Source organism: Natator depressus, chromosome 13, assembly GCF_965152275.1.
Source record: "Natator depressus isolate rNatDep1 chromosome 13, rNatDep2.hap1, whole genome shotgun sequence".
NCBI classification, from domain to species: Eukaryota; Metazoa; Chordata; order Testudines; family Cheloniidae; genus Natator; species Natator depressus.
The window spans coordinates 36,540,642-36,566,053 of NC_134246.1; the positions used below are offsets into that span (position 1 = coordinate 36,540,642).

A 25,412-nucleotide genomic window follows, 5' to 3' on the forward strand; every position below is an offset into this window, starting at 1 on the left:
CCAATCTGGGTGTCTGTGGGAAGTGGTGCTGTCACAGATGGGGGGATCTAGTCTCCCTGACCCACATCCCTCCCTCAAGCTCACACCCACACTGCGAGGTAGGGGGAGCTTTGAGAAGGATCAAAGGGCCGGTTCCCACAGTTGGTCAAATCATGACTCCCACCACAGTAGCACCAAACCAGGGCGAGAGCTCAGACTCTGTTGTTAGCTACCGAACCAGATTCACTCTAGATGTGCGCGGTACCCATCAGTGCACAGGTGCTAGGAGCACCAGGGTGGTCCCAGCTAGGTGGGTCCCCAGCTGTGCCTGGCCCCAGAACGGGCAGCTCCCCATTGGGCAGGGCTCCAGGGGCTCAGCTGTGGGGGACGTGACCTAGTTGGTCTGTATATTCCGCCCCCCCACCAGGAACAAAGATGGCCAAGGACCACCAGGCAGGTAGAAACATCACAATGAGGTGTCCCCCTCCATCCCCATCTCTGCTCCAGCCCAGGTGCCTGGAGGAAGAGGCCAATAAAGCTGGTTCAGCGGATGTCTCAGCCCTAGCCCCATGCCCCAACAAGCATGTGCACAGACCGGGGGGGTGGGGGGTATCAATGCAAGCTGCATCAGGGGGCAGCTCTGCCCCATATGTGCACACCGCTCCAGGCTCTGGAGGGCGACTAGCCACAGAAGAACCTTCTTCCAGCTCCTTCACCGGGGCACAAGGAAGGAGGGGGGTGGCGTTGCTTTGCAAGACGCAGGCCAGCGAGTCTGTGAGCCTGCGAGTGGTGAAGGCCCCAGGCAGACACAGGAGCCCTCCTGTTGCAGAGAGATGCTGAGATGAGGCCGAGTTGACCACAGCACAGGCCTCAACTGGCCCCTCCTCTTAGCAGCTGAGCCACCTCCCCCGGCGCAGCAGGTCACCAGGGCACTGCCCAGCGTGAGCGCAGCCCTGTGATGCACATGGCCCCACCAGAATGGACTCAGGGGCTGAGAGGTCCCAGATGGCAGCTCCCCTTTTCCACCCTCACCCCCCAGCTGATGTGGTGGGGGGGTCCAAGAGCTGAGATGGGAGAGCCCTCACCCACATCCCGGAGCACATGGCCCTGAGGTTTCCTGCCTTGCATTCCCGGTGCCGATCCAGACCTGTAACCCGTCTCCCAGGCAGATGTCCCCTCCCCAGCTGCGCCCTGACAATGCTGCTCGTACTCCTGCTCCCCAGGGCTCAGGCTAGTGATTGGAGGGGTCATAGTGGCCCCAATGTGCACAGTCCCCAGGAGGTTGAGGGCCCCAAATATGCATGGCCCCTGGACTATAGCACCCCAGATGTGCACAGGCCCAGGGGTGCAGGGCCCAAGAAGTGCATAACCTCAGCGGGTGCAGGGCCCCACAAGTGCACAGCCTCCAGGGGTGCAGAGCCCCAGATGTGAATAGCCCTGGGGTTAAGGGGGCCCAGATGTGCACAGTCCTGGGGTACAGGAAGCCACATGTGCACAGCCTCATGGGGTAGAGGGCCCCACATGTGCTCAGCCCCCAAGGGTGCTGGGCCCCATATCTGCTCAGTCCCCAGCGTGTTCAGGGCCCCAGAGCTGCACAGTCTCCAGGGGTACAGGGCTTCAGATGTACAAAGCCCCAGGGGGTGCAATTCCCCATATGTGCACATCCCCAGAGGCTCTAGGGCCCCACATGTGCACAGCCCCAAAGGTTTGCTTTCTGCTAGCTCTGCAGGGTGGCTGGTGACTGCCTTACTCTATGTGTGAACTCCTCCCCGGTAGGATCCAGGGGATGTGGTTTACCCTGAGCCAAGTGTCACCAGTCCTATAAGTGACCCCAGAGACAGACACATTGTCTCCTTCCCCAGGCGCCTTCTGACGATGCTGCTGCTGCTGCTGCTGCTGTTTCCCATGGTCTTTCCTCTGCCCCCCGGGGCTCAGGCTGGTGAGTGCAAGAGGGGATAGGCCCCCCTTGGCCTCAGAGGGAGTAGAGCTTGGCACTACTGGAGCTGTCTGCAAACCATGGCTCCTCCCCAGAGTCAGATGCTTCCACCAGGGCCATTGGAGTGTCCCCAGCACCCAGCTGGAGTGCTGTGGGGCTCCAGCGGCTATTGGTGTTTGCCCAAGACCCAACTAGGGAGCCTCAGGTCCATGGGGCCTGGGGGCAGTTATCAGTGTGTGTGTGCCCAGAACAAAGCTGAGGTGCCCCTGAGCTTTGGGGCCTGGGGGCATCAGTGTATGCCCAGGACCCATCTGGGGAGGCATGGGGTCTGGGGGCAGATGTGCAGGGACCTAAAGGGGCAAGGAGAGAGGAGGGGGTTGAAGCTACCTTAATAAATCCCCTGAGAGGGAGGCAACACACAGAAATTCAATAAGTTGCTGATGTGAACGGCCAACTCCTAGACAGGAAATGCAGGTCTGTGCAGTCTGTATGGTTAGAGCGGGGGAAGAGGGGCTAGGAGCCAGGACTCCTGGGTTCATGTTCCAATTCTACCAAACTCTGGTCTCGGACTGGGTCTGTTCAGTGCCTAGGACAATGGGGGCCTTGATCTTGGTTAGCGGAGGGATACACCAGCTGGCTGGATCGGGAACCTGAATTAAATCCTTCTCTTGACACGTCTGCCAGGGGAGATCATTGGAGGACAGGAAGCCCAGCCTCACTCCAGACCCTACATGGCCTTTGTAAGAATACAGAGAGAAGGAAAGGGAGGAAACATGTGTGGAGGGTTCCTGATCCGGGAGGACGTGATGGTGACGGCAGCTCATTGTAACTGCAACCTTGGGTAAGAAATGCAAGATCCCTGCCCCTTAGCCAGCCATTCTCCGAACCTGGGGCCAGGTCAAAGTTACTCCCCACCCAGCAGGGGAAAGGCCCTGGAGTGCTGGCATGATCTATACATACCCACTTTAACAAGGTTAATGACCCATGCCTGAAACCAGAGTATTGGCCTGTCTGCAGCACCTGCATCCCCTTGTATTTCACAGCAACATCTCCGTGCTGCTGGGGGCCCACAACTTTGGAATAGATGAACTGGGGACGCAGCAAATCTGGGTACGGCACCGAATCCCCCACCCAGAATTCAATGACGAGACGTTTGAAAATGACCTCATGCTGCTGCAGGTACTGGCCACATCTCAGCCCCCACCCCAGTGACCTCACACTGCTGCAGGTATCACCCCATCTCATCACTCCACTGTGACGGATTCCCCCTGGGGTGCTGCTTGGAACTGGGGTACCACTGAGCCCACCTGACCCAAAACCTGGGCTCCCTTTACACTCTGATGGTGTGACAGGCTCTCAAATCCCCTCCAGCATATATACATGTAGGGACACATCCAGCTGCAGCTTCACAGCGATGCTGAGATCAGCACTGCATGGGAAGGATTGGCTAAGGAACTGCCCAGTACTCAACTGCACACCCCTATCTAGAGACTAAACCCAAAATTGTACCGTCTTATCCTGCACAGAGAACTATACAGCGTAAGGTCATGAAATTCACCCCCTCCCTCAATGTGGAGAGGGATACGCACAGCTTTCTGCCCCAAGTTATAATTTCCATATACACACTGGGTTTTAAACAAAACAAAGCAAGTTTATTAACTACAAAAAATAGATTTTAAGTGATTATAAGGGATAGCAAACAGATCAAAGTAGATTACCTAGCAAATAAGACAAATATGCAATCTAAGCTTAATATACTACACTGCTTACAAGTAGCAAATTCCCACCCTAAATGTTGTTTTAGGCAGATTGCAGAGATTCTTGAAGGGCAGTTGCATTTGCCTGCAGCTTAAAACTTCAGATATTTTATTTACAGGCTAGACAGTCTTCCAGCCTGAGCTCAGTCATTCTGCCCTCATTCGGTCTTTGTTTCTTAGATGTTTACAGCCGTCATCCTGGACGGGGATTCAGTGAAGAACGAGCCATGATTATATCACTCCCTTGCCTTAAATGGGTTTTACATATGGCGGGAATTTTTTGTCTTCCAGTGTGATTCCCACCCCTGGTCAGTGGAAAAATACTAATATTATCATGAAGTCCAGTACCAGGTGGCTTGATCACATGAACCTGCAGCCATAACATAAAGGCTGTTTGCAGTGTTCCTGGGAAGGCTTGCCTAGGAAGGTTCCTCAGTAAGAGATTAGCATCTTCTAAGACCTATTATTCTTCCTAATGGTCCTTACCAGACATCAATCTAGACTGACTGCATTCTGTCTAGTGGATATTCCCCAGGTGTAAACACATTTGTAATAGGTGCATAGACAATATTCCTAACTTCCGATACAAAAATGATACATACAGATAAATATGATAGTCATGTTCAGTAAATCATAACCTTTCCAATGATATCTCACATGCCTTATCTTGCACAAAATATATCATAATTGTGCCATACTCATATCCTAACATTACTATGAAGAAGATGGGTGTGATGGGCTCGGTCACAGAGATCCCCTAGGCCCTGTCACCTGATGTGCTGAAATTACCTCTGAGCCCCTTTTTCCTGCCAGCCTGGGCCTCCAGAACCCTGCCTGGTTGAGCCAGACATGCTAGCCTGCTGCAACACAGACACAGAATCCGGGCCACATCCCCAAAGCTGCAGACCTTAACTGAAAACAGCTCAGCAGGTCACCTGTCTCCAGCATTCAGACACCTAGCTCCCAGTGGGATCCAAATCCCAAATAAATCCATTTTACTCTGTATAAAGTTTATACAGGATAAACTCACTAAATGTTCGCCCTCTGTAGCACTGAAAGAGAGATTTGCACAACTGTTTGCCCGCCCCCTCCCCCACTCCTCCAGGTAACAATTACTACACTGGGTTTATTAATAAACAAAAGTGATTTTATTCAGTATAAAAAGTAGGATTTAAGTGGTTTTTAGCAATAACAGACAGAACAAAGGTTTCAGAGTATTCACAGAGCAAAATAAAACAAAACACGCAAGGCTAAGCTGAATACACTAAGAAATCAGCCACAAATAATAACTTCTCACCCTAGATGTTACTTCAGGTAAAATCCTTCTCAGGTCAGTTGCCTTTTCTAACCTGGGTCCAGCCTGTTCTCACCCACCCCTGTGGTTACAGTCCTTTTGTTTCCAGGTGCTTGCAGGTATCTCTGCGGGGTGGGTGGGTCACCTCTTAAGCCAGCTGAAGACAGCTGTTGTTTGCTTCCCCAACTTTATATAGAACTTCCCTAAGGCAGAAAACCTTTATTTGAAATCCCACTCCCTCTGGAAAAGTACCAGATTCCAGATGGAATTCAGTATCAGGTGAGAGGGTCACATGTCACTGTAAGACCCCCAGCCTCCGTTCTTCCTGGGTGGGCCCACAGGTCACAGGGAGGCTTGCAGGTAATCAGGGCATTCACAGGTCATTGTTTCTGAAGCACCTTTAATGGCTTCCACTTCAGATGTTTGCATCAGCAATACGAGTTTATGTCTTGTTCACCTACCGCCAGACATGGAAACAATCCATGCAAACAAATAGGATGAACACACTCAGTGGATTATAAGCTTTCCAATGATACCTTACAAGGGGCATTTAGCATACAGCAGTTATGCCATATTCATAAGCATATTTTCATAAAGCATATGGAGTGCAATGTCACAATGGGGTGTAATGCCACCCTGACCCTCAGTGAATCCACACTACTGCAGGTACCACTTTCATTCCATCCTCCCCTGCCCCCCCACTGACCCCCACACTGCGGCATGTAGCATCACAGTCACATCACCCCTCCACCAGTGACCTCACTCTGCTGCAGGTATCACTCTATCCCATCACCAAGCCCCCTGTAGCCACATGGCATCACAGATTTGCACAGTTCTCATGGGGATGCCCCACCTGGTCCCATCTAGCACCATCCCCCCAGGATAGGATGCATCCCCCACGAGGAGTTTGATTTCCCTTCTCTCTCCTGCCCCCTGCCCTGCATCACAGCTGATGGACAAGGCCAAGCTGACCCAGACTGTGGGCACAATCCCCCTGTCCCAGAAGAAGGTGAAGAAGGGGGCACTGTGCAGCGTGGCTGGCTGGGGCCAGACCAGTAGCAAGACAAACTCCCAGCCCTCCCCGACCCTGCAGGAGGTGGAACTGATGGTCATGGACAAGAAAATGTGTCTGTCTCAGCCCTATCTGCACTATGTCCCATCCAGGATGCTGTGCGTGGGGGACCCCCAGGAGAGGAAGTCGCCATTCCTGGTGAGTGTGGGACAGGGGCACGCGGCACCTGGGACAAGGTGCTGCTAGAACAGGAGACCGACAGGGCTGGGCAGAATGGGGAGAGTCAGGATCCATGGTGAGCCAGGCAGATCCTGGGAACCAGGAATCAGAATTGCCCAGATCCTAGGAATCAGGAATGGAGGCTAGAAATCAGGGACAAGAACCAGGCAGTTCTTTCAAATGAGGAATGGATGCTAATAATTTGGGACAGGAACTGGCAAGATCACAGAAATCAGGGACAGAAATCATCTGGATGTTCAACAGGTTCCAGAAATCAGGGACATGAATCAGCCACATCCTGGAAATCAGGGATGGATCTTAATTATGAGGGAAAGATCCCAGAAATCAGGTTTGGAAATCAGACTGATCCTGGGAGTCAGAAAGGGGAATTGCTGAATCAAGAACCCAAGGTGGATCTGAGAAATCAGCAGAAGATCCTAGAAATCAAGGGCAAGAGTCAGCCAGATGCTGGAAATCAGGATTTGGAATCAGGGACAGGAATTGAGCAGCTTAAAGAAATCGGGGATGGATGCTAGAAATCAGACACCAGAATCGGGCAGATTCTAGAATTCAGCGACAGGGGTTGGTTGGGTCATGGGGTGGGAGCCCTGGGCGTGTCCTGGGAGTGACTTGACTGTGAACCCCCAGGAAGTGGGTTACAGAGGTGGATTTCAGGACCGTGAATACAGAATGCAGCCCACTCTTTGCTTGGACATCGGTAACCCTGTGCCTGGTATTTACTTCTCAGGGCGACTCTGGGGGCCCACTGGTCTGTGATGGGAAGGCCCGGGGCATAGTCTCCCATGGCAGCGGTGACTGGTCAACTCCCAGTGTGTTTACCAGGCTCTCCATATACATCCCGTGGATCAAGAAAACTCTGCGCAAGCTGAAGCCTTAGAGGGGAGCATCCATCTCTAGTGTGAGTGGAGAGCTAGACGGGTATTGCAGAGCAATGGCTGGCTATTGCAGATGGATGGATGGATGTGTAGCCAATGATTTTAGTTGATTGATCATTTATTCTTTGATGTTATGATTCAACAACATGTTATGAGTTAAATTGTAGGATTACAGAAATATAAGATTGATCAGTAGTTAGAAGGGATAATTAGGTATTAGGGGTCTCAGTAAGGAGGGCTCAAACACAAGGCCTACAGGCTGAGGCCTGTAAGATAGTAGCTTAGCCACACTAGGCCATAGGCTTAAGAAATGGTTGACATAAGTGACCAAAGAATGACCCTATGCCACAAGATTACGGGGAAAGATGTACCCATATGTGGCGCTGCGAAAAATGAACAATAAGAGTAATTTTTTGCTTACATGATCCCCGGCAGTGACATTTTTCTAACACGTGCCCTAACTGTAGGGTGCACAACGTGCATAAAAGCTAATGAGGCATAGTTGGAATCACATTATAAAAAAAGGATGCCCAGATCAGGAAAATTGAGCTTCCTATTGGAAACACCAGCAGGAACCACCCCTCTAGTGATGATCATTTGGCCAGGCATCCATCAGACCTTTAGAATATCATGAAAGGATGTGAGTAGAAGTATATTTGTAACTTGTTCACCAGTCTTTACAGAATTTCTATATGTTTGGGTAATCATAACTTTAACTGTAACTTCAATAAAACTTGTAAAACAGACAGGGCCTTTTATGTGTGAAATGTACCTGTGGTCACAACCCTTTGTCCTTATATGTTCCTAGAGACTCTAAATCTGAAGCAAGTAGCAGAGGTGACTTTCACTCTGTGCGTTTGAAACTGTAGCCACTCGAGTCGAACCTACGGTGGTGTAATACCAGACTACAAAATTCACTTTAAATGAAAGAAAAGGCAACAGATGGATGGATATTGCAGAAGGATGGATAGACAGAGGATGGATAGATACTGTGAAACAATGGATGGATGGACATGGCAGATGAGAAGGTAGAAGGATGGATGGATGGGCAGTACAGAAGTATGGATGGATGGATGGATGGATGGATGGATGGATGGATGGATGGATATTGCAGAAGGATGGCTGGATAGATGGATAGATGGATGGATGTATATTACAAGAGAATAGACAGATTGATATTGAAGAAGGATGGATGATCATGAATAGATACTGGAGAACGATGAATGGATGGACATAGTATATGAGAAGACAGATGGATATAGAAGAAGGATGTATGGAGGGATATTGCAGAGGAAAGGAGGACAGAAAGCTATTAATGTTCCAGAGAAATGAACAAACAATCGAGTCTGCCGTGAAATCTCCCTCCAGACAGAACTTACTCTTCTTATTTTCCAAGCCTACAGTGGCTGCCCTAGCCTTACAGATTCCATTATGTGTTTCTTTCACACTATCTTTCTAAAATTCATATGGACATCCTATACTGACATCACAGCACCTCCATATCTCATCAAACTTGGTGTGAACAGCTGGCCCCTAGACAGGAAATGCAGCTCTGTGTGGTTAGAGCAGCAGAGGGGGCTGGGAGCCAGGACTCCTGGGTTCAGCTTCCCGCTGAGGGAGGGCAGTGGGTTCTGGGGGCACTGAGGGCAGTGGTGGATTCTCGTGGTTGGGAGGGGGGCACTAGGCATCCTGAGTTCATTTTCCAATTCTACCGCACACTGCACCAATGATCTGGAGTGAGTCGATTTTTCTCCTTGTGCCTGGATTTCCCAGTGTGTGAAATGGGGATGAGGATCCATCCTGTGTCTCTGTAAACGCTCTGGGATTCCTAATTTCCCTGTAACCTGTGCAGCCGCGTGGCCATGCAGCAGCCTATTTAGCTCCACACGGGCGCTTAGGGAACCCACCCGGGGACCTGCCGCAGCAAGGGGAGGGTGCCCCTCCCCAGGCCCCCACCTAGCCTGTCCTCCAAACTGCTGCAGCCGGGGGAGGGGCGGCCCAAACCCAGCCCTGGCCCGGACCTGCAGCCCTCCCCCACCCCCAACGCTGCTGCCTGTGGCCCAGACCCACCACAGCTGGGGGGCCCGGACCTGCCACAGCTGGAGCACCCCTACCCCGGCCAGAACCCAGCTCCGACCCGGACTGCCAGGGCCAGGGGAGGGGCACCTATCCTGTGGCCCCAGCCCCGGAGCTGCCCTCTTGTGGTGGGGAGAGGCACCTCTCCCCCAGCTCCGGTGCTGCTGTGGGGAGAGAGAGCAGTGAGGAGTCCTCTCTCCCCGCAGTAGCCCTGGAGCATCCTCCTGCACCACAAACCCCTCATCCCCAGCCCTGAGCCCTTCATCCCCAGCCCCACCATGAGGCCACACACCAACCCTCTGCCCCAGCCCTGAGCCCCTCATCGCCAGCCCCACCGAAGAACCCACACCCCAGCCGGGGCCCTCACAGCCCTGCACCCCAACCCTGTACCCCAGCCCTGAGCTCCCTCCCAGACTCCGAACCCGTGAGCCCCATCTCCACCACATGAATTTTGTTATATGCATCAATATGAAGGTGGTGCACATAACAAAATTCATTACGCACATGGGTGGGAAATGTTCATCCGATGAAGTGAGCTGTAGCTCATGAAAGCTTATGCTCAAATAAATTGGTTAGTCTCTAAGGTGCCACAAGTCCTCCTTTTCTTTTTGCGACTACTGACCCTGTTATTCACTAGTTGTCCCACAACTTCAGTTGGGTCCTGGGTCCAGTGGTCCCTCCCTCAAGGCTGAGGGAGGGGCCTTTACAAGTTGGCAGGCTTGCACCCACCCACCACTCAGATATTCCAATAAGGTCTGTAATTTTCTGCAAATGAAGACTGAGAGCATTCCCTCCACATGGGAGAAGGTATATAAGATCCTGGAAGCATCTCCATTTTGCCTCTTTCCTGCTCTGCTTTCTGGACTATGGACTTAAACTAAAAGGAGCCTTCCCACCAATGGACTGAGGACCTTCCAATCTTTTGGAAGTTACCAGAGACTGAAAATAAGGTGTAAATGTTTAGCAGTTGAAAGTAATTAACTAATGGAATAATTTACAAAGAGTTGGGGTGGATTCTCCATCACTGACAATTTCAAAATCAGCATTGGATATTTTTTAAAAAGATCTGCTCTGGGAGTTATTTCGGGGATGTTCTCTGACCTGGGTTTATCCACAAGGTCAAGGTTAGATGGTTACAATGGTCTCCTGGAATTGTTGATTTTGCTAATGAAGAGCTGGTGAAGACTTGAGAAGGAAACTAAGAGAAGAGGTCGACAGCGGTGGTGGGGATACCGTGGGATGAAGATCAAAGGTCTCTTTGGTATATTTAAGGGGAACAAAGAGACACCCTGGCATCCTTCACCTGGGAAGTAAACAGACTGTGAGGTTGCTTCATGAGAAGGGATCTCAGGCAGGTTTGGTTGAAAACACTGGAGATGATGTTGGCTGAGATATGCTTCTCTAACCAGGAGAACTTGTGAATTAAATTTAGTCTCTAGAAAGCACATTTTGCTGTTTGTTTTATATGTAGCCATTTGTCCCCATTTCTCTTGCTGCTTTTTACTTGTGTCTTTCTGTAACAGATTTCCTTCTGCTGTATAAATGAACTCAAATGGTGTGCGTAAAACAGGGGTAGGGGGCTAAGGTAAAACTGGTAAAGTGGGGTACACTGTTCCTTTGGGTGCCCAAAGACTGGCATTTCTGTGGGGCTCCATTGAACAGAGGATGGCAGCGGTAGGATGCTGAGAATCTGTTTGTACAGGATAGACCGAAACCAAGGAGAAAACCAAGGAAATTCAACACAAACAACTTGGTGAATGCTGAAAAATAAATTCTTTATTCAGGGTTGTCAAATACTTTGCGTTTTGGCAGAGATTTGACCTCAAAATTATTCCAAATCAGAATTCAGTCTGTGGGTTACAATGAGAGAAGACAGGGAGATGAAATGAAATCATTAGCTTTGGTAACAAGATTTGGAGACAAGCTGGGGAACAGGAAGTAGATGAGCTGGGTGAGCAGGCTGGAAGGAAGATGCTGGGCAGCTGTAAGCACGGATTTGAAGGAACTGATTTGATCCTATTGATTTGCAGAAGGCCAACACAAGATTCAACCCAAGAAGCTCTTGATTTCATAAAAAAACCCAGTAGGCACCATTGTGCAGCTTCAGCCACCTATATACCTTTAAAAAGCTGGCTCCCTGTCCACTAGGTTTAAAAGAATGATACAAGATTGTGTTTGTTTTCTTTCAAACTGATTGTTGCCCCTGGGAAATGACAGGAATTGTCTGGCCCAAGAAGGAAAACAAATATTGAAAGACAGAGGCATCGAGCATGTGTGTGACTTGAAACATTAAAAGAAATTGTTTAGAAAGGGAAGGGGGACGTAATTCATAAACCGGGTTAATTCAGAAGTACCTTTGGAATGACTAACACAAAAAGAGCCTCAGATAAGCAAAGAATGACAGAGAATGTTGATGCACCATCGCCATCTACTGGATAGTGATGGAAGCAGCTATTGGCAAGTGTCCAATAGAAAATAAGAGGATTTCCATCCTCCAACAAACCCCAAAACAGTGTCAACATGCTGAACTTCAGAGTTTTGCTGAACACACCAGTGAAGCTAGAGAACCAACAAGTTCTACCAGACACCACATGGACAATCCACGTGTCCCGCTCGCTCCTGTCTCAGGCTTACCAGGCTGAGAAGAAGTGGTGAAACTTCCTTTCAGAGATTGCATCTCTTGGTGTTTCTTTAATTGCAGTGTCTGAAAGATCCCCTGCTGCATCTGCACTTTCTAGCATGACCCCCAAGGAACCACATCTTGGATTTAAACCAAGCAATGCCATCTGCATGTTTCTGCTTCGTCCATCCAAGTCAGTGGCCTAAGAGAACCTCCTACAAGAAATTTAAGCAATTGCTTTTGTTAGTTAAACTAGTCCCGTTTAAACCAAACACTAGAAACAGTAAGGACCACATTACTAGAGTGCCTTCAGACAAAGTGCAGCAGAAAATTACCTGAGGGGTGGCAAATATATCCAAGATATGGAAGAACTGATGACTATAAATAAATTGTAATAAGAAATCTGACTGCTTGTTTGGTCTATGGCATAAGTGCTGAGCCCTAACACTGGTCTATTTATGACCACTGAGTGCCAGACTACATGTGTGTTTTGAGTTTGGTACATCCCTAGGACATTTGGTGTACCTAAGCTTTTACCTGGAAAGCTGATGATTATATACCTTCTTGACTGTAGAAGTACTGTCCAGGGTGAAAGTACACATGAGAAGAGTTTAGCATTAAAGTGAGAAAGCTAACACTCCCAGGACTCAACAATACAGGGTAATCCTAAATAAATTTCATTCAGACATGGATGGAAAATTCAGTTTGCTAAATTTCACCTTTCAAAGATATTCTGGCATCTTGGCAAATCCATGATATTGACCCCAATTCTCACTTACAATACTTCAGGGATTCCTCTGATTTCTACTGAACTCTTGACTCTGAAGGAGCCCAAAGCAAACTCTAGGCTGTGACTAACAGTAACAATTGGAGAGAGAACGTGCCATTCAATCACTGACATTATAGACGAGATTTGGAAGGAGGTTTGGGAAAGGCTGTGAAGGCGGTGGAGGAAGGAGAATGGAAAAAGCAGAAGTGGAGTGGGGAGAAGTTTGGACAGGCTGTGTGTCCTCACCATTAAAACTGGTTGAGATATTGGTTTTGAGGGAAAATTGGATTGTTTTGCAAAAGGAAAATATTCATAACAAGCTTCCCTCAAACACTGTGCCATTTTTTGGGTCAGAAAAGCTGAAAACGCTTGGCTACCAATAAACATTTTTCAGTTTTCAGTAAGTATATTTTTGTTTGTTTTGTCACCATTTTGCCAGTAATTTTTTTCACATCTTTTTCAGATTTCAGCACCTTTTTGCCATATTTTCTGAGGATTTGGCCATTTTTAGTCATTTTTTTTTTTTTAGTTTTTCAATAGAAAGTCTAAATTTTTCAAAGGAAAATCAAACACCATTTTCTGACCAGTTCTAATAATAATAATAGGAAGGGAAAGGTGTTTAATTAAACCATCTTTGTTGCAAATGAGATTTGGATAAAGCTAGGAACAGGAGAAAAACCAGGAGGAGAACCAGCTGGGATGAGGTGGGAGAAATTTGGGGCAGCTCAGCACAGAAGCTCACATGCACACATCCAGAATATCATTGTGATGCTGGCATCCTCCATCATCGCAGATGCTCAAGAGACCAGAGACAGGGATGTTGGGTTTTTTTGGTGAACTGGACGTCCCTGCAGAACAAGATGGGCTTGTTGCCTATGCCGAGGCAGTACTGTCAGATGTAGAGGTTCTGCTTGCTCTTCAGGGACACCTGAATTGACTCCTCTTCTTTTCAAACTTCAGTCCAGTTCTCTTGCTCCATGTGGATGGCTTTCCCACCATACTCAGGTTTGAGGGAGAACTGGAGCTGGGTGAAGAGCTTGGTGAGGTTCCCGGCCTAGAGGGACATCTCAGTGGAGATGCTCCAGTTGTGCTCAATGCTGGACATTTGCTGCTTGGCGTAGCCAACCTTGCAGGTGACCTTGTTGGACCAGGTGATGGGACAGTTGGAGTCGTTATGCAGCGTCTTGATGCACTCCCATCCCCCACAGGCGATGCCATTGGTGAGGGTCAAATCCCCAGGGAAGAAGTTAAGGCTAGCGGAGTTCATCTCATTGTACAAGTAGAACTGAGCCCCCCACTTCTCGTCCACCTTGATCAGAGTTAGGAGTTTACTAATCCTGAAATAGTAAAGGCCCTTCCTGCATTCAGGGTGCAGGACAATGTTTTTTCACCATCATCTGTTCTCGAATCACTCACCCAGTGGATTTCACCCTGGTTTTGGAAAATGATGAAAAATCCATCACAAAATCCTCCCACAGCGGTGCCCACCACAGCAGTTGGGATGCAGCTCATCAGTCGTGGCTCCCTCATCCGTTCTCAAGTCCTTCACCACCTAGCAGGAGCTGCCCTTGATTATGTAGATATTGAGGTCCCCCACACAGCCAAGGTAGTGGTCCCTGCCCTGGCATGAGGGGTGCAATCTCTGGATATTGATGTTGTGCCCATTTTCAAGGAGCTCTGTCTGCAGGTAGCAGCCCAGGTCAGAGCAGATGATGCAGTCTCCACTGTCATTGCGGAAGATACCTGTGCCCAGGGACTCTTTCTGAGGTACCAGTGACCCAGGGACTGGACTGGAGCCCTGGGGTAGGTGTGACGTTGCACCCCATAATGCTTTATAGAAATATGTTTATGAGTGTAAAAATGACATAACTGGAATATGTTTTGAGCTAGATTTGCCAATATCTTTGCAAAGGTTATGACCTACTGATTATATTCATCCTATTTGTAGGCATGTATCATTTTTATATCTGAAGTTCTGAGCATTGGCTCTATGCTTGTATTTAAAGTGTTTGCTGTTGGAAGCACATAAGACAGATTTGGTCAACATAGTGTGAAGGGTCTATTCAAGTAACTGGGAGTACTTAACTAACAATGGACTTTGGGAGATGCCAATCCACATCTGAGCTTTCCTGGGAATGTTCAAACTAACATGTAAACAATGGCGTTGGCCTGCAAAAAGCTCAATCATTCATAGACATGTGACTTGCCCAGGTGGCTACAGACTCCATCTTGTGGCTGTGATGTTGCACAAGAGAGAGAATATAAAAGGCCCTGTCATAAATATAAAGGGAAGGGTAAACCCCTTTAATATCCCTCCTGGCCAGAGGAAAAATCCTCTCACCTGTAAAGGGTTAAGAAGCTAAAGATAACCTCGCTGGCACCTGACGAAAATGATCAATGAGGAGACAAGATACTTTCAAAAGCTGGGAGGAGGGAGAAAATCAAAGGGTCTGTGTCTGTCTGTGTGATGCTTTTGCTGGGGACAGAACAGAAATGGAGTCTTAGAACTTAGTAAGTAATCTAGCTAGGTATGTGTTAGATTATGATTTCTTTATATGGCTGAGAAAATAGCTGTGCTGAATAGAATGAATATTCCTGTCTGTGTGTCTTTTTTGTAACTTAAGGTTTTGCCTAGAGGGATTCTCTATGTTTTGAATCTAATTACCCTGTAAGGTATCTACCATCCTGATTTTACAGAGGTGATTCCTTTACTTCTATTAAAAGTCTTCTTGTAAGAAAACTGAATGCTTTTTTCATTGTTCTCAGATCCAAGGGTTTGGGTCTGTGGTCACCTATGCAAATTGGTGAGGATTTTTACCAAACCTTCCCCAGGAAGTGGGGTGCAAGGGTTGGGAGGATTTTGGGGGAAAGACGTGTCCAAACTCCATTTTTTCAGGAACCCAGATAAAGTTTGGCGGTGGCAGTGGAAATCCAAGGGCAAAGAGTAAAATAATGTGTACCTTGGGGAAGTTTTAACCTAAGCTGGTAAAAGTAAGCTTAGGAGGTTTTCATGCAGGTCCCCACATCTGTACCCTAGAGTTCAGAGTGGGGAAGGAACCATGACAGGCCCAAAAATACCCTCTTCGGCTGTCTCAGAAGATAGCCTCTCCACCCAAATGACATGCCTAAAAGAAACTGGAACAAAGGACAGTAACTACGGGGGTGTGAAAGTGATTGCTGGATCCAGACTAGGAAGGAGTCTAGTCTGTCAAAGAATCTTATTGGAACATCTCTGAGAGTGAGATTTACCTGCATTTAGTTTCCTACTGTACTAGGCTTAGACTTGTGTGTTTTTCTTTTATTTTGCTTGGTAATTCACTTTGTTCTGTCTGTTATTACTTGGAAACACTTAAATCATTTTTAATAAAATCACTTTTTGCTTATTAATTGACCCAGAGTATGTAATTAATAGCTGGGGGAGCAAACAGCTTTTCATATCTCTCTATCAGTGTTATAGAGGGTGAACAATTTATGAGTTTACCCTGTATAAACTTTATACAGAGTAAAATGGATTGGGAACTGGGTATCTGGGTGTTGGGACAGAAGCACTTCTTACGCTGTTTTCAGTTAAGCCTGCAGCTTTTGTGGGAAGTGGTTCAGACCTGGGGCTGTGTTTGTAGCAGGCTAGCGTGTCTGGCTCAACAAGGCAGGGTAATGAAGTCCCAAGCTGGCAGGGAAAACAGACTCAGAGGTAGTCCCAGCACATCAGGTAGCAGTCCCAAGGGGGTCTCTGTGACCCAACCTGTCACAGTGGGGACAAAGGGGATGGGGAAAGAGGGGAGCAGTTGGCAGAAGGATCAAGGCAGTTTGAGACGATCACGTGCACGTGGGGTTGGACTAGGACACGTCAGGGGACTTCTCTGTTTCTTTCAAGGGAAAAACTTTTCAGTGACACCAGGAGTAAATCCCTGAAGGCAACAACAACTTGTCTTCACTCACCCCAGTGGAGCTAAGGCCAATAAAAGCAGCTGAGGGCTGGTCCATTGACACCAATAGAGCTATTGCCCATTCGCACCCCAGCTGGGGGCTGGCCCATTCACATCACCACCGGGAGGAGGGAACTCCAGAGAGAAAGGAAGAGAGGCTGAAGGAAGCCCCGAGGGTAGGAATCCTGGAGTGGGAGGCCCAAACCCCGATAGCTCAAGGCCCAGAACCCGAGGCACTGGGCACCGGGGTGCAGTTTTCCCCAGTCTGGTTCCCCTGCCAGGGAAGGAAGGGGAATGGCTGGAGCAACCTGTCCAAGGTTGTGACTGGGGCAATGGCCTCTGGGATGCTGTGGATTTGTGGGGTGGCCCGTCTCCTACCAAGTGCACCTTTTGTGGGTGGAGGATGCCAGAACCCCACAAAAGTGGTCCCAGGAACCCCCCAGGTGGGCAGGAAGGGCTTCCCCAGAGTCATCCCCCAGGACGAGGAAGGCGGGGCCAAGCAAGATCAGGCCTGGCACCGGCTTTAGGGGTAAGATATGTGGCAGGGTGCTGGTGCAAGAGCTCCTAATTATCCCCTTCCCCCTCAGCTCCAATAAAGAGGAACAGATTGGGACTGAGGAAAATGCCTTATGCCGGCCTGAGGATTGGCAACACCTGCCGGCCTGATGAGCCAAGGGCTATAAAGTCTGGGAAGGAGACAAAAGGGGTGCGGGGGCAGCCAGGGAGAAGTCAGTCAGGGAGGGAGCTGAAAGTCTCCTAGCTGAGGACTGACTCTACCTGTAAAAGGAGAAAGAGCCGGTAAAGTCTGTATATAGCTGGACACTTGTGGTGGGGAAATCCTAAAGGGAGTAAAAGACACGGGTGCTGCATTACGCTGCAGCCTTCCGAGCCTTATTTGGGAGGACAAGCTGGCCCCAGAGAGAGACAGTGACAGTGACCCCACGAAATACAAAATCCAAACCCACTACCCAACTTTCTGGCTCCAATTTGGGATCCACTTCACTTAAAGCTGTTAGCAAGGCTGCCAGTTCTGCCTCCTGAGCTGACCTTGCTTCTAGTGAGAAACCAGTGGTGCTGACTGTCTCATTGCCTCGGATTCCCACAACAGATAAGCCTGCAGTTTTCCGTCCCCCTTGATACCTACAACTTCCATCCAAAAACCACACCAGTGTCCCCTCCTTTACCTGATTGGGGTTAGCAGCCCGAAACACCTGATGTTGGGTTTTACCTGGGCTGGTTTCACATTGGTGTGAGGTGCCAGCCAGATGTAATCCAGCTACCCAGACTACGGGTTCCTTTCACACTTCTGCTGTAATGTTTTCTGCCTGTAGAGCCAGCAACCATTGGGCAATACACTGCCCCTCACTGGTCCCTGTAAGACAGTGTGCGTGTGTAACAGCCGCAGGGGTCATGAGGAGATCCGACTACTACTTTCTGCATTCCCGGGAGGCACTTGAATTTCCCTGCCCCGCAGTAGGTGCACAAGACCTTTTCACACCATCCCTACTTCAGTTCCACAGCACTCAAAAGTTGGTTCGGTCCTTTGCCCGATACTCCCCTGTTAACGCACGCCCAATGGTGGTGTCGGATACCAAAGGGTACAGATAAAAGGGTTTCTCCCCATCTGGGGAGGCCAGCACTGGAGCACTGGCCAGGTTTTCCTTTAGTACCCTCACTGCCTCAGGACACTCTTCCGACCACTTCCAAGTTGAGACTCGGGTTAGGTGGAATAGAGGCCGGGCTATTTCTGTATAGTTGGCCACAAAATCCTGCAAAATCCAGTGAGATCCAGAAAACTTTGCAAACTTTTAACATCCGTAAAAGGGATTGGCAGGGACTGGATCAAATGCATCCGTCCCTTATCGATTTCCCTTCCCATCTGGGACACCTCCTACAGATAGGTCACTCTTGTCTGTTCTATTTGAGCCTTTTTCCTTTCCCATTGACCTTTAGCCCTGCTCTTGCCAAAGCTTGCAGGACCTGCTCGGTTAGTTCCCTGTCTTCCTCCTCTGTCCCTGCCATTAGCAACAGGTCATCTACATATTGTGTTCACCTTGCTGAATCCACCCCTTCCAGAGCTTGTCTCATGTATCTGTGGAAAATTGCAGGGGAGTCCCGATATCCCTGGAGTAGGACTATCCAGCAGAATTGTCTGCCCTCCCATGTGAATGCAGTTTTATACTGACACGAGGTAGCTAGTGGCAGAGACCAAAACCCATTAGCTATGTCCAAAACAGTGAAAATTCGGAATTGGGGTCCAATCCGAGCAAGCATTTCAGGGTACGCTGCCACCACTGAGGCTGGTGAATTGGCCAGAGCGTTTAGTGAGGCACTAGGTACCATTTGGCTTTCTCATGGGCCACACAGCAGCATTACAAGGGGATGCAACCGCTCTAATCAGTCCCCTCTGTTCCAATTACCCAATCGTTGCCCCCACCTCCACCAGTGCCTCCCGAGGAATAGGGTACCGTTTCTGTGGACAGGTCCCCTTCTTAACAGCCTGATGTTACACTAATTTAATGTAATTTAGATAGAACGTGAGGATGTGACTTTCTGCGTCTCAGCTAATGGCTGCTGCTCTGCTTAGTCAAAGGCCTTAGCTTAAGAACAAGGCCTTACACTATCATAGTGAGAGAAGGCCTATAAACAGGCACTCTGTGATTTTGGTTCTTGTTTTGTACCTCTATAACTAGCTAAGTGACACCTACATTCTTAGCGTATAGGCCTTTAGAGAAAGGCCTGAATATCTATATCCTAACAATAATTGGTTATACAACCACAAACTAAGAGTAACTATTAAGGAAATGATGCTGGATTGGAGGGAGGTCTCAAGAGAGGTTCCTCAGAGATCTGTTCTGTGTTAGGTGTTGCTTAACATTTGATCAGTATGCTATCTGTCCCTACATACTGATGATTAAGAAAGGACCAATATGTGAGGATAGATCGCATACTGATCAAATTTGCAGGTCACACAAAAGCGGGGTGGGGTTGCCAGCATTTTAGAGGACAGCGCTAAAATTCAGAGGGATCTTGTTAAATTGGAGAACTGGGCTACAGACAACAAAATGAAACTCAACAAAGACAAATGTAAGGTGCTTCACCTGGGGAAGAAAAACCAAAGGCACAAATACAGAATGGGGGGAAACTGGCTTGTCTTCAGCAGAGGTGAAAGTGGGTCGGAGCGGGCCTGTATGGCATGCCAGGAAGAACCAGCCGCTGCTACCGGCCCATACACAGCTGATGTTCCAGCACTGCCATCGCAGCTCTTTAATGTCGCACCCTCTTTTGCTCCCCTCTGTTGGCAGCCCTGCCAGTAGGGTCCAGCAACACTGCCATGGCAGCACTTCACTGCGGGGCAAAAGGGGCAGCAATGTTAACGCCCCTTTTGCCCCGTTAAAGCAACATTAAAGTCCCAGGAGCCCCAGGCCTTTCAAATTGTCGCCAGAGACCGGGGAGAGGCTGGGCACAGAGCACTCAGACAAGTAAATATTGAGAAATTTGGAAAGAGGTTGTATGCAAATGCTAGACGTCTAAATACTAAAGTGAGTGAACTTGAGTGCCTGGTATTAAATATGGTTATTGATTTGATGTTGTAGAAAAAGGAAGCTAACTGGCTACACTAATATAGTCACCACTGTTACAAAATTGCAATAAATGTTGTACAAAGTACGCCTTGTAAGGTATCAGTGGAAAAGATATAGTCTGTTAAGTATGATTATCCTGTTTAAATCCATGTACTATCATTGTATCTGAAGTTATGAATATTGGCTAGGTGTTTGTATCTCAAGGGTTAAGGTACAGCTAAGCAGAACTCAAGTTTTACTATATAGACTGAGGTCAATCAGGAAGTAAAGGGGAGGAGGTTGGAATCATGTTTTGCTAAGGGGCGGAATGTGGTGTCAGAGCTGGAAATGGAACATGGGGTAAATGCTCTGCGGTGACAGGGGACACAGAGGAAGGAAACTAAACTCATAGGGGGAGGGATAGCTCAGTGGTTTGAGCATTGGCCTGCTAAACCCAGGGTTGTGATTTCAATCCTTGAGGCGGCCATTTAGGGATCTAGGGCAAAAATTCGGGATTGATCCTGCTTTGAGCAGGGGGTTGGACTAGATGATCTCCTGAGGTCCCTTACAACCTTGATATTCTATGATTCCTTGGTGAAAGTTAAGCCCAATAAACATTGAATTGTCGGCACCTACAGACTTCGGGTTTTGCTGCTCTCTGATCATGCGAGAAGGACCAGGGAAGTGGGAGGGTGAAGGGACAAGCCCTCTAACAACATCCTGTTCTTTTGTTATTTCCCATTTTCCTTCTACTCCTGTTATCCTTTGTCCCACTAGTTTCCATTCCTGTTCTTCATACTGTGTGAATGCTTTGTGTTGCTCCAGAAGGTTTTGATCAGTGGTATCAGTGTTTGTTTCCAGTTTTTCTGGGTTACTTCTTTTTCCTTCCGAGTTCGAGTTACCACTTTGACGTTACTGTGGACAGAAGGTGACGCAGCTGCTGCTTCTTTAGCCTTCTTATCCACTTTAGCAGTATCGTATCCTTCTAAAGCATTTTGTCTAGCATGAGCCTTGGCATGCTTGATTCCTGGAGAGCCAGTCCTTCTCTGGACAATATCAATAATGGTTTTCCAGTAATCCCAGTATGCAACTTCTTTGCCCTCTTGTTGTTCCCATATGGGTGCCCATATCTTCACTCCTTGCTCCGTCCATTAGAATCAGAACATATGGCCATGTCATAGTCGGGGGGAGGGAGGGTGTTGCTTCAGATGCCAGCTTGACTGCTGCCACTCTGCATCTTTGGGCTGACACCCTTTTACATGGGATCACTCGTTCCTGTTCTGGAAACAAACAAACAGCTGCCGCTCCACAAACAAGTTCACCCTCCTTGTACTAACTTGACCCATCTGTAAACCATGCCCCCTCGTGATCCAATAGTGCCTGTAGCAAATCCCCGGTTTCCTGCACAGGCCACTTGTGCTGTGTCTGTACGGGTATGGGACATTCATGGTGTTGCCCTTCTATTATTAGAGCAGATGGAAGTAGTGGGGGTTCCTTTACTTTATTCACCACAAGGCTGCGGTTCTGTCGAACTAGGGCCCACTTAGCCGAACGATGATCACTTACTCTAATATCAGAACTCTTTCTTTGCAGGCTCAGCTTCACAGGAATATGAGCTGTGATTACAATAACAGGAGCTTGTCCTGTCATGTATTCCGATTTCTGTAAAGCCCGTATAATAGCCAAGCATTCTCGTTCACATGGAGAAAATCTGGACTCATGGGGTGTTAATTTGCGGCTTCCGTAAGCAACAGAGTGTTACTTTCCATGTTTCCTGCAATAGTCCTGCACCCAGCGCTCCCAAGCTGTGTGATACCATTAAGTAAAAAGATTTAGTTGAATCTGGATATGCTAATGCTGGTGAAGTCATAACTGCTTCCTTTAACTTTTTGAAAGCTTCATCGTGTTCTGGGCCCCAGTCCCATTGTTGTTTTTTCTTTATTAGGGATCACAGGGGTCTGCAAATTTCAACAAAATTTGGGATAAAATCCTGGACAAATCCCATAGCTCCGAACAATACCCTAACTGAATGCACATCCAGTGGCTTAGGGAGGGTGCTTAAAATTTCCACTCTTTGTTTCCTGGTAGTACAACCCTCCTGTCCCAAAACAGTGCCTAAATAGTCAACTTCTTGCTGTACCAGCTGTGACTTGCCCCATGATCATTTAAAATCTGCTTTCTCCATTATTCCCAAAACCAGCTTAGTTTGATGTTTACACTCCTCCTGGGAAACCACATAAGAAGTAACCCCCGGCTTATCCAAATCAGGGAGTTGGTCTCCCACCCTTGTCACGTGTACATGTGCTTTAGCCAGAGCACCGTGGTAGCCTTAGGGTGACCAGATAGCATATGTGAAAAATCGGGACAGGGCGAGGGGGTAATAGGCGCCGATATAAGAAAAACCCTTGAATATCAGGACTGTCCCTATACAATCGGGACATCTGGTCACCCTTGAATATCAGGAGTGTCCCTATACAATCGGGACATCTGGTCACCCTAGGACACGTTGAAATGTGAGCTGAATGTTCTGGAATGTAAAACCAAACCGAGACTGACTCTCAGGGGTTAACGGAATAGCAAAGTAACAGTTATCAATATCCAACACAGAGAACCATTGAGTGGCTGCAGATATGCCAGCTAGTACAGCTGGGAGATTAGCTACTATTGGTGCCATCAGGACTGTAGCCACGTTGACTTTTCTGTAATCAATCGTGAGACGCCACCTTCCATCCAGTTTTCACACAGGTCAGATGGGAGAATTGTATGGACTTTGGCATTCCACCACCACTTGGTGGGATAACTCACATGACTGAAGTACTGTCATGGATGGATATAAACTGTTCAGGAAGGACAGGCAGGGCAGAAAAGGTGGGGGAGTTGCACTGTACATAAGGGAGCAGTATGACTGCTCAGAGCTCAAGTATGAAACTGCAGAAAAACCTGAGTGTCTCTGGATTAAGTTTAGAAGTGTGAGCAACAAGGGTGATGTTGTGGTGGGAGTCTGCTATAGACCACGGACCAGGGGGATGAGGTGGACGAGGCTTTCTTCCAGCAACTCACAGAAGTTACTAGATCGCAGGCCCTGGTTCTCATGGGAGACTTCAATCACCCTGATATCTGCTGGGAGATCAATACAGCGGTGCACAGACAATCCAGGAAGTTTTTGGAAAGTGTAGGGGACAATTTCCTGATGCAAGTGCTGGAGGAACCAACTAGGGGCAGAGCTCTTCTTGACCTGCTGCTGACAGACTGGAAAGAATTAGTAGGGGAAGCAAAAGTGGATGGGAACCTGGGAGGCAATGACCAGGAGATGGTCGAGTTCAGGATCCTGACACAGGGAAGAAAGGAGAGCAGCAGAATATGGACCCTGGACTTCAGAAAAGCAGACTTTGACAACCTCAGGGAACTGATGGTCAGGATCCCCTGGGAGAATAACATGAGGGGGAAAGGAGTCCAAGAGAGCTGGCTGTATTTTAAAGAATCCTTACTGAAGTTACAGGGACAAACTATCCCGATGTGTAGAAAGAATAGTAAATATGGCAGGCGACCAGCTTGGCTTAACAGTGAAATCCTTGCTGCTCTTAAACACAAAAAAGAAGCTTACAAGAAGTGGAAGTTTGGACAAATGACCAGGGAAGACTATAAAAATATTGCTCGGCCATGCAGGAGTGAAATCAGGAAGGCCAAATCACACCTGAAGTCCAGGGTCCATATTCTGCTGCTTTCTTTTCTTCCTTGTGTCAGGATCCTGAACTCGACCATCTCATGGTCACTGCCTCCCAGGTTCCCATCCACTTTTGCTTCCCCTACTAGTTCTTCCCGGTTTGTAAGCAGCAGGTCAAGAAGAGCTCCGCCCCTAGTTGGTTCCTCCAGCACTTGCACCAGGAAATTGTCCCCTACAGTTTCCAAAAACTTCCTGGATTGCCTGTGCACCGCTGTATTGCTCTCCCAGCAGATATCAGGATGATTGAAGTCGCCCATGAGAACCAGGGCATGTGATCTAGTAGCTTGTGCAACTTGCCGGAAGAAAGAACACATGACTTATGAGGAAAGTATTCACGAACAAGGTCAGCTCCCAGACTACTGCACTGGGCAGCACAGCATGGGGAGCAGGTGACCAGCCCTCTGTGAAGAAAGAAGTGGTTCGGGACTATTTAGAAAAGCTGGACGAGCACAAGTCCATGGGGCCGGATGCGCTGCATCCGAGAGTGCTAAAGGAGTTGGTGGATGTGATTGCAGAGCCATTGGCCATTATCTTTGAAAACTCATGGCGAACGGGGGAGGTCCCAGATGACTGGAAAAAGGCTAATGTAGTGCCCATCTTTTAAAAAGGGAAGAAGGAGGATCCTGGGAACTACAGGCCAGTCAGCCTCACCTCAGTCCCTGGAAAAATCATGGAGCAGGTCCTCAAGGAATCAATTCTGAAGCACTTAGAGGAGAGGAAAGTGATCAGGAACAGTCAGCATGGATTCCACAAGGGCAAGTCATGCCTGACTAATCTAATTGCCTTCTACGACGAGATAACTGGCTCTGTGGATGAGGGGAAAGCAGTGGACATGTTGTTCCTTGACTTTAGGAAAGCTTTTGACAAGGTCTCTCACCGTATTCTTGCCAGCAAATTAAAGAAGTATGGGCTGGATGAATGGACTATAAGGTGGACAGAAAGTTAGCTAGATTGTCAGGCTCAACGGGTAGTGATCAATGGCTCCATGTGTAGTTGGCAGGCAGTATCAAGTGGAGTGCCCCAAGGGTCGGTCCTGGGGCCGGTTTTGTTCAATATCTTCATAAATGATCTGGAGGATGGCGTGGATTGCACCCTCAGCAAGTTTGCAGATGACACTAAACGGGGAGGAGAGGTAGATATGCTGGAGGGTAGGGATAGGATACAGAGGGCCCTAGCCAAATTAGAGGATTGGGCCAAAAGAAATCTGACGAGGTTCAACAAGGACAAGTGCAGAGTCCTGCACTTAGGACAGAAGAATCCCATGCACTGCTACAGACTAGGGACCGAATGGCTAGGCAGCAGTTCTGCAGGAAAGGACCTAGGGGTTACAGTGGACGAGATGCTGAATATGAGTCAACAGTGTGCCCTTGTTGCCAAGAAGGCCAATGGCATTTTGGGATGTATATGTAGGGGCATTGCCAGCAGATCGAGGGACGTGATTGTTCCCCTCTATTCGACATTGGTGAGGCCTCATCTGGAGTACTGTGTCCAGTTTTGGGCCCCACACTACAAGAAGGATGTGGAAAAATTGGAAAGAGTCCAGCGGAGGGCAACAAAAATGATGAGGGGACTGGAACACATGACTTATGAGGAGAGGCTGAGGGAACTGGGATTGTTTAGTCTACAGAAGAGAAGAATGAG

General features: G+C 48.3%; 1 protein-coding gene across 1 annotated transcript; it reads left to right on the forward strand.

Moving 5' to 3' along the window:
- Positions 1-1,854: 1,854 nt before the first annotated feature.
- On the forward strand, positions 1,855-7,095 carry LOC141996967 (mast cell protease 3-like). The gene is made up of 5 exons (XM_074969261.1): positions 1,855-1,918; positions 2,600-2,756; positions 2,959-3,094; positions 5,916-6,176; positions 6,946-7,095. The coding sequence occupies exons 1-5, from the start codon at positions 1,855-1,857 to the stop codon at positions 7,093-7,095; spliced, it is 768 nt and encodes a 255-aa protein (XP_074825362.1).
- The last annotated feature ends 18,317 nt before the right edge of the window (positions 7,096-25,412 follow it).